Source organism: Rhinoderma darwinii, chromosome 5 (assembly GCF_050947455.1).
Source record: "Rhinoderma darwinii isolate aRhiDar2 chromosome 5, aRhiDar2.hap1, whole genome shotgun sequence".
NCBI classification, from domain to species: Eukaryota; Metazoa; Chordata; class Amphibia; order Anura; family Rhinodermatidae; genus Rhinoderma; species Rhinoderma darwinii.
The window spans coordinates 29722387-29732674 of NC_134691.1; the positions used below are offsets into that span (position 1 = coordinate 29722387).

General features: G+C 39.6%; 1 protein-coding gene across 1 annotated transcript in view; it reads left to right on the forward strand.

Moving 5' to 3' along the window:
* Positions 1-10065, forward strand: part of EXT1 (exostosin glycosyltransferase 1) — a 246570-nt gene extending 236505 nt beyond the window's left edge. Inside the window, exons 9-11 of the mRNA XM_075825800.1 lie at positions 3426-3586; positions 5596-5767; positions 9571-10065. Coding sequence (XP_075681915.1) covers positions 3426-3586; positions 5596-5767; positions 9571-9756 — 519 coding nt within the window. The 3' untranslated portion in view covers positions 9757-10065. The remainder of the gene's footprint in view (positions 1-3425; positions 3587-5595; positions 5768-9570) is intronic.
* The last annotated feature ends 223 nt before the right edge of the window (positions 10066-10288 follow it).

Sequence of the window (10288 nt, forward strand, 5' to 3'; positions counted from 1 at the left end):
TGCAGCGCCACCACAGGAGAAATACAGCATTACACAGTTTAATTTAAATCCTTATGTTAATATAATACATAAAGGTGCTGGGTCCTCCAGATCGGGAGAAAGTCTTTGTAGCCGCTCTCCACTCTGACTAATCTAGAGATGTCTTGAATGTGGGACCCCCTTTTATTAACTTAGATTCCCCTGTAGGGTATTTGAAAAAACCAGACAACATTTTTGACTAACTAGTACCATTTATGTCTTTATTTCTTCAACCGTGTCCCACCTTCCTATACCTTGTGAAATTTTAAAATGTTCCCCTCCTGTGGGTTATACATGTCTCTCTAATGCTTGTGCCGTGTTTAGTTCAGTCCCGGATTCAGGCGTTCATACATTAATATCCAGTATGTTAGACGTGCGTTCCCCATAGTGTACACATGGCTGCCGTTGCTGCGTCTGAGTTACTGGATTTTGTGAGTAATTGTTGTTTTCACCAGGCGAGCGAGATTATCTCTGTGACAAGCGTGTCTCCTGCTCATATTCTCCCTACCTCTACATTAACCATTGTGACATTAATGGAATGCTAATCCAAAATGGATGCACTGGGCCCGTCAGAATTCACTGTCCCATGTTTAAATGGCTGTCTGGTTTTGTCATATTTTGTGCCATTTGCGCTATGCTTGTGCTTTTTACACTTGGCTTCCTTCCTTTGTCATAGATTTGCATAGCTCTTAAGTTCTGTATCCCCAGAGCTTGTCCATTTTGTATATCTTAAAGTCAACCGGTCACCCCCCCACACACCTATGATTGTAGATGTTTGTGGGCCGAAAATAGTCTTTTGAGCCGTCCGGTTTTCAACGTTTGTTGAAGGTATGACGTTGTGGAGGTATAAGGCATGTTGCGCCTCAATCGTGTAACAAATTTCTTATCGCGTGAAGCTGATTTTGGTGTAAGGCTGGATTCACACGAGCACATTGCGTCCATAATGGACGGAACGTATTTCGGGCGCAAGTCCTGGACCGAACACACTGCAGGGAGCCGGGCTCCTAGCATCATAGTTATGTACGATGCTTGGAGTCCCTGCCTCGCCGTGGAACTACTGTCCCGTACTGAAAACATAATTACAGTACGGGACAGTTGTCCTGCAGCGAGGCAGGGACTCCTAGCGTCGTACATAACTATGATGCTAGGAGCCCGGCTCCCTGCAGTGTGTTCGGTCCGGGACTTGCGGCCGAAATACGTTCCGTGCATTACGGACGTAACATGCTCGTGTGAACCCAGCCTTACACTTTAAGGGGTCGTCTGATTTTATGCAAATCATTATATAATGAAAACTTTCTAATTGGGTTTGTGTTTTAGTTCCCCAACATTCTCAAGTTCTTACACAACCAAAGCAAAATCTCAGCTGTGAAAAGTATTGGCTGTTTCCAGTCTAGGCAAATAGTCTGGTGTCCAGGCTGATCCATTTTACCTGCACTGATACATTGTAGCAAATTAACAGCACAGTGGAGTGTTTAGATGGCATGATACTATTGTACCAAACCCTTCGCTGTGAGAAGAATTACAGATTTTCTAGCTCTTTGTATATAGGCTAAGTGATCCTTAGCCTATATACAAAGTGCCAAAATCTTAAGCCTATGTCCACTTTTGCAGCCATTTTTTATTACTCCGATGCATCTAAAATAAAATATGAAACCGCTTTTCAAATAGCCTCGATTAAAATAAAAAATCTCCTACCGTTTGGTGTATGCAGCTACTATGCAGAACTATGTGTCTCCAAGGTTACAGATGACAGACAAGTGTGTAGTGTGGTCCTGCAGCCATGTTTTACTCCCTTCCATCTGCCCTTCCTGTTATACAAAGGGATGTTCACGAAGTCCATAGTGAGCAGAGAATCCGTTACAGTATCCGAGGCTGCTGATGCATAGATGTAGCTAATAGCAGTGATACAATTAACCTCAATTAGACAGCGGAGCTCAGTGTAAATGAAGCTGCTCCAGCAGGTCATTACTTCGTAGTCTTTCACGTTCCTATTACACCCGCAAAATCAGGTTGTCCTCACACGCTGGGCTGCTGCTGCTTCACTTCCAGCCTGAAGGGCACATAAGCAGATGTCAGGGAGCCTGCTCCTGCATTGCCCGCCGTACGCTGGGAGGGCGAGGAAAAGGGCACGAAGAAAACCAGACAAGTCGTCTAAACTACTGACTCATTAACAACTTTACAGAACTGCAGTAACCAGGGTCTGGAGACTTGAGGGTTTTAAGATGCTATGTCTGAACAGTTCTTAGACCAGCTTGACAGGCCTCAGACAATTGTGAGTACACCAGAACATTATCAGGTGCAGCAGAGCTGATCTTGTAATTTGGTATAGCTAATTATTGGATACTGGAAGGTATTATCTGTGTTTTTACATAGGACTGCAGGTAAAACTACTGCATTGAAAGCTATGCGAAGCCGGCTAGGCATTCAGCTGCTATTGTTGCGGGGGCGAACAAGCTATAATATAAGGAGCGAAGCTAGTGGAGATGTGCTGACCACTACTTATAGCATAAAAACCAGCCTAGATAGTGCCACAGTCAGTGCCCCCTGTAGATAGTGCCACAATCAATGCCCCCTGTCGATAGTGCCAGTCAGTGCCCTGTGCAGATAGGCTAACCATGTAATACATGCACAAGGCCGGGTTTGCCAGTGTGTGAACTGCTGTTACAGAGTAGGTACACCCCTCTCCCCCCTTACGTCCATGTGTACCAGTAGGCAGACACCCACTTCTAATTGACAAATTCAGCTCTGCTACATTACTGGCTGGCATTGTATGTTGATACCTTTTAGTTATTTGACATCCAAAAGTCATCTTCCAGTAAAAATACCAAATAACCTTGTGAAAGTTTATATCGCGGGGAGGTGAAACTAAAAAAAAAAAACTATGTATTTAAAAAAATTCAAGCAATAGAAGGGCAGAGCTGTAAATCTGAATTTAATGCTACGGTGTGCTGAACTTCGGCTGATGGATACATTAAAATGTGCATAATTTTAGGTTAGAATCTCAAGCAGTTTGGTTAAAAGCAGAAGCGGGTTTTTTTTACATTTTTTTTTTTTTACATTTTTTAGGATTTTTTTTTCTTTTATATGTAGCTTATAATGGAGCCATTTACTTTGTTATTACGATAATGCCCGGTTTAAAGACATTTGAGTAGATAATGATCATCCTGTGTCTCTATTATATCCGTGACATGGTTGCTTTCAAGTAGGCCCACAAATGGCGGCTGGCTTTTGTCTTGAATACATTTAGAAGCTTTATTATATAAAGAATAGTTTATTGTTTTCTTTTTTTTGCTCCTGTGGTACTTAAGCACCAGTGTACAGGGAATACTGGGAGTTGTAGATCCATACCAAGTTGTAAGTTGGTGTCAGTCATAGCATTATAATAACCATTTCTCTTTCCCTTACAGGTGGATTTTGCCTTTACAGTTTGGCAGAGTTTTCCGGAAAGGATTGTGGGTTACCCGGCCCGTAGTCACTTTTGGGACAGCACAAAGGAGCGGTGGGGTTACACATCCAAGTGGACTAATGACTACTCCATGGTACTAACTGGAGCTGCTATTTACCACAAGTAAGTGGCTTGCCGGCAGGTGGTGACATGTACAGTATGTAAGACATAAAAAAAGAACCTTATTCAATTTTGTCATTATAAATAAAATTATTTTTTACCCACAGCATCACTTTAAAGTGAATGTCCCTTTTCTAACACCATTTCCTTTTTTAGGTCCAGAATTGTGCTCGGTCGGAGCTCTGTTTTTTTTATCCAAATCCCTTCCATAGAAATAATAATAGGATAAAATTCTGACTGCTTGCAACAACCACTAGGGGGCGATCACTGCATACCGTTCTACATTATATAGTATGCAGTAAACTCCCTCTAGTGGTGGAAAAGGCAACCAAAATTGTAGCATTTTAAAATTATATTCCAGCCACAAACCTTTATCGCCTATCCACTGCATAGGCGACAGACCGGTTTGGGTTCAACTGCTGGGACTCCAATCGATCGTGACATTTAGAAGGGGGGGAATCTGGTCCTACCTAAATGAATTTTTAATAAAACTTTGATAATATGGCAATAAGAGATAAAGAAATGCATAGTTTAATTTCTGCCAAGACCTTAGTAATCTAAAACAGACTGGTTGCTAGGAATGTGCTGCTTGACATCCACAAATAAAAGGCTGCAGCTTTAAGGAACTGTATCCATAGCAACCAGACTAAGCCACGATTCACCTGTACAGCTCAAACTTTATTGGCACTGTTCTGACAGCAGAATGATCTCACTCTGCACTATTAATCAGATTTTTTTAAATTAAAATTTAGATGAAGAATCCCTTTAATAATCCCAGTAGATTTAAAGGGTAACTAAACTTTCAGCAAACTTCTGACATGTCATAGTGACTTGTCAGAGGTGTTGATCGCTGGGGGTCTGAGCACTGACACCCCCACCGATCGCTAAAACAAAGCCGCAGAAGCACTCGTGTGAGCGCTGAGCCGCTTGGTTTCTGATCGGCTTTTCTCAGAAAGCCGACCAGTTGGTGTACCACATTATAAGTGCCCTGTCTCCTATATAAGGAGATGGGCGCTGTAATGTAGGTGACAGTAATGCTTTTTATTTAAAAAAATTATCTTTTTTCACAACGTTAGGAGCGATTTTAGTTTATGCTAATGAGCTTTCTTAATGCCCAAGTGGGCGTACTTTTACTTTCGACCAAGTGGGCGTTATACAGAGGAGTGCATGACGCTGACCAATCAGCATCATGCACTCCTCTCCATTCATTTACACTGCACTAGCGATATAGTTATATCACTATGTGCAGCTACATACACAAGCCCTAACATTACTATAGTGTCCTGATAATGAATACACATGACCATCCAGCCTGGACGTCATGTGTACTCAGAATCCTGACACTTCTGACTCTTTTCTGTGAGATTCCAGCAACGGATACGAAATCTCGCGAGATCTCGGAGCTAAACGAGATTTGGTTTCACTTGCCGGAATCTCACAAAGAAAGAGTCAGAAGTGTCAGGATTCTGAGTACACATGACGTCCAGGCTGGATTTCATGTGTATTCATTATCAGGACACTGTAGTAATGTTAGGGTTTGTGTACGAGGCTGCACATAGTGATATATCTATATCGCTAGTGCAGTGTAAATGAATGGAGAGGAGTGCATGATGCTGATTGGTCAGCGTCATGCACTCCTCTGTACAACGCCCACTTGGTCGAAAGTAAAAATACGCCCACTTGGGCATTAAGAAAGCTCATTAGCATAAACGGAAATCGCTCCTAACGTTTTGAAAAAAGATCGTTTTTTTAAATAAAAAGCATTACTGTCACCTACATTACAGCGCCGATCTCCTTATATAGGAGACAGGGCCCTTATAATGTGGTGACAGAGACTCTTTAAGGTTAATACAGGACTGGTTTAGACTGTCTGGACTCTGAAATAGAATATATACTATTGTTAGAATTTATGATATTAACTTGTGTTTCTCCTAGAGACGTAGCAGTGACGGTCTGTTTTCTTCTACATGAATGCAATTTTGTGATATTAACGTAATGTATTATTTTTGCAGATACTATCACTACCTGTACACCAATTACTTGCCTGCCAGTCTGAAAAACATGGTGGACCAATTAGCCAATTGTGAAGATATCTTAATAAACTTTCTGGTGTCTGCCGTAACGAAGTTGCCACCAATCAAAGTGACACAGAAAAAGCAGTATAAGGAGACAATGATGGGACAGGTATGTTGTTGTTTAAATAAGAAGATAAAATAAAAAATCCTCATCATGGATTATACCACCTACCACATCTGTAATTGTACGTAGTATTGTGTAAGCAAAAAAAAAAACTTCTGATTCTTCCTTTTCTGTAAAAAAACAAAAACGGTCATAATCTTACATACGGTATGATACACACATTTCCCAAAATCTTAGAAACCGCCTTTTTTTTATTTTCTTATTATAGGTTTTGTATTGTCACTGTTTTCTTTCTACATCCAATTACTCTACAGTACCTGCCCAGAAGGCAACCCTACAGAAACTGGCTTTGAAGGGCGTTTCCGTTAACAAAATTTTTGACGGATTCCAGTAGGAACCAGCAGAATTAGGCCCCCTGCACACGTAGTGGATTTGCAGGCGGATAGTCAGCAGCGGAAGACCGTTTCAGGCAATCGGATAAGATTGAATCAATCTTGTCCACCGAACATTTTCCTGCAAGGAAATCAGAGCTTGCGACGGATTTAACCCTTTTTAATGTAGAAGGGGTGAAATCCGCACGTAACGTGTGGATTTTGCTGTGGAAACACTAGATATTCTGCGGAAAATCCGTAACAAATCCGCTATGTCTGTGGGTACCCTTATGGATTGCAGCTCTGGAGTATAATACAGGCTGTATTCTTTCACTGCACTTATTAACTTATGTCTTTGACCAACTACATATAACTTTACCTGTACATTTGGTGGTTCTTTTTAGACTCTAGAACTGAGCACTCACACATAGGTCTTTTCATTTTTCTCCCTTCTAGTTTCGCCTTACGTATTTTTTCTTTTGAAACATCCTTTAAATTGCAGCCACTTTAAACCCTGCTGGTGGGGTTATTTGCTCATGTGGATTATTTCTTCCTTTTTAGGCTTTTTTTTTTTTTTTGGGACAAGTTTATTCCCATCTCTACTGAGGGAAATGGAACGTAGACTGCATGTTGTGCTTGTGGGTGGTAAAAAAAAAAAAAAAAAGCTTCCAGGCCGCTGAGTTGTTATGTTAATGCATCCCGATCAGCCGATATGGGTAGCCTTTAAAAACAGGCAGTAGCTTTTCCACCAGCACTTAATATCTATGTGCCCCCCCAAACAGGGCTGTGTGCGGAGGGCTGCATATTCTAACCATCTAACTTTTCTTTCATATAAAAATATTTTCCAGTTATAAGCCAATACTTTTTTTTCCAAAAGTTTTTTCTGGTATTCTATCAACACAGAACACTCCTTACTGCCCACATAACTAGTATTAATGCTGCCCCCTATGTGCAATAGTAGATCTATTATAATACTAGGTCATGCTGCTGCCATTTTTGTGCTAAGCTCAAATCTATACATCCTCTCATGAAATCCATTTTTGGGGAAGCACATTGAGATTGGGTGTGACATATTGTACGTTGTTTGCACAGACACAGTCTGAGGTCGTAGTCCAGGTTTCGAACATAAACGTTTATTTTTTTAGAAACCAAATACCTACATTGACATGTTTTTGTAGTTACAAAACTGACGACTCGAGAAAATACTTGAATCTAAAATATTAATATTGTTTTATTTTTTTTTATAAATTTCTATATACAACTTCAGTCTATCAATAACTTAAAGTAGAACTCCCATGAAAAATTGTACTAGAATATAACTACTATAATACTGCCCCCTATGGACAAGAATATAACTACTATAATACTGCCCCCTATGGACAAGAATATAACTACTATAATGCTGCCCCCTATGGACAAGAATATAACTACTATAATGCTGCCCCCTATGAACAAGAATATAACTACTATAATACTCTCCCCTATGTACATGGATAGAACTACTATAATACTGCTCCTATATACAAGAATATAACTACTATAATACTGCTCCTATATACAAGAATATAACTACTATAATACTGCCCCCTATATACAAGAATATAACTACTATAATACTGCCCCCTATATACAAGAATGTAACTACTATAATACTGCCCCTATATACAAGAATATAACTACAATAATACTGCCCCTATATACAAGAATGTAACTACTATAATACTGCTCCTATATACAAGAATATAACTACTATAATACTGTTCCTATGTACAAGAATATAACTACTATAATACTGCCTCCCTATGTACAAGAATATAACTACTATAATACTGCTCCTATATACAAGAATATAACTACTATAATACTGCTCCCTATATACAAGAATATAACTACTATATTACTGCCCCTATGTACAAGAATATAACTACTATAATACTACTCCTATGTACAAGAATATAACTACTGTAATACTGCGCCTATATACAGGAATATAACTACTATAATACTACTCCCTATGTACAAGAATATAACTACTATAATACTGCTCCCTATGTACAAGAATATAACTACTATAATACTGCCCATATATACAAGAATATAACTACTATAATACTGCCCCTATATACAAGAATATAACTACTATAATACTGCCCCCTATGTGCAAGAATATAACTACTATAATACGGCTCCTTTGTACAACTACTATAATACTGCCCCTATGAAGAATAATATAACTGTTAATTTTAATAGATGTAAAATTTGAATAACTTATGTGAAGCATTGCAAGAGATTGTATGACCCAGGTCCTGTACAGTAGTCTAGCGTGTGTGTGTGTGTGTGTGTGTGTGTGTGTGTGTGTGTGTGTGTGTGTGCGCGCGCACGCACGCACAATGATAACTGATTCTAAATGACAACCAACATAATTTTAGAAAGTGCTCTGAATGTGACTAGTGTAGTACTTCTAATCATTACCGTATTTTTTGGACTATAAGAAGCACCCAGCGTTTAGACACTAGAAAATAGGGAAAATAATTATATTTTACAAAGAAAAAAGTATTGGTTAAAAAAATAATTTGTTCAGTTTCACCACATTCTGAAAGCCATAACTTATATTTTTCCATAGTTTCAGAGGTGTGAGGGCTTTGTTTTTGCGGGACGAGCTGTAGTTTTTATTAGCACCATTTATTGAGTACATAAGATTTTTTTATCACTTTTTATTTAATTCTTTTTAGCGCTATGGTGACCAAAAGACAACGATTCTGGGGTTTTAAATGTATTATTTATTTTTTTTACACCGTTCACTGTGTGAGTCAATTACTGCCATATTGTAATAATTTCAGACTTTTACGGATGCAGCGATACCAATATTTTTATTATTTTTTTTATTTTTACATTTGTGCTTGGGGAAAAATGGGAAAAGGGTTTTGTTTTTTTTTAGCTTTGAATTTTTCTTACCCACCTGAAAATGGGACCCGCATCTATCTGACATTTAGGACATATCCTGTGGATATGTCCTTTATGGGAAAATCACTATAAATGCCGCGGTCGCTATTGACCACGGCATTTTACTAGTTAAACTGCCAGGAACCGCGCCATTTCTGTTCCTCGCCGTTAGTGCAGCGTGTCAGAAGCTGACACCTGTAGTGTATGGAGCGGACTCAGCGCGTGAGCCCGCTCCAAACATCATCCCCGCCCCGCTCCATGATGTGCCGGCACATCACGGGTCGAGAAGAGGTTAAGTAAGGAGCGGTCAGGGGGCCCGGTCCCCTGACTGCCGACTATAAGATGCAGGGACTTTTTAGCAAGGTTTATTCTTGCCAAAAAACTGCGTCTTATAGTCCGAAAAATACGGTGTGTATATATAATGCAAAATGTTTGCAAAAATAGCATGAGTGTAATATGTCAGGATGTTTTGAATAATATTTCGTGCAAAGAAGCCTAATTTTTCTCTTTTTTTTTTTTTTTTTTTCTCCGTAGACCTCCAGAGCTTCTCGCTGGGCAGACCCAGACCATTTTGCTCAGAGACAGACTTGTATGAATACGTTTGCCAGCTGGTTTGGCTATATGCCGCTTATTCACTCACAGATGAGACTCGACCCTGTTCTCTTTAAGGATCAGGTCTCAATCCTACGAAAGAAATATCGGGACATTGAACGACTTTGAGACATAACTGCCACCTGAATGAGCCTTCTGCCCAGTGCACCTCCATCCACACATGGACAACTGCTTATGAACGGTTGATTATGCCGCTTCCACACATGGTATACACAAAGCATTTGGAACCAGGACATTGGGCGTCTGGAATCCATTGCACTGGACTGCTTACAACCATCACCAAGCTTTGTCGTCTCAGAACTAGGCTGTGTACAGTTTAATTATGGAACATTAAATAATTATTTTTGAAATGATTGCTATGCAGGTTTAAACTTTTTTAATGAACAAAAACTATTAAAATCAGAGATCTTTCTTTAACCTGTGTTTGGTTTGTCTTAAATATTTTAGAGGTGTCCATTCTGACTCTGTAGCCACCTATGCACATATGCTCTAAACACGCACACTCTTGGTAATCCTTCAGAGGAGAAGGAAGCATATTACAGTAAAAATCCTTCTATCCGACACTTTATTGTCCAAAAAATCCTGATAATCTGAAATGTGGCAAAAATAGCCCATGATGGATTAGCAGGGATTTACTTGA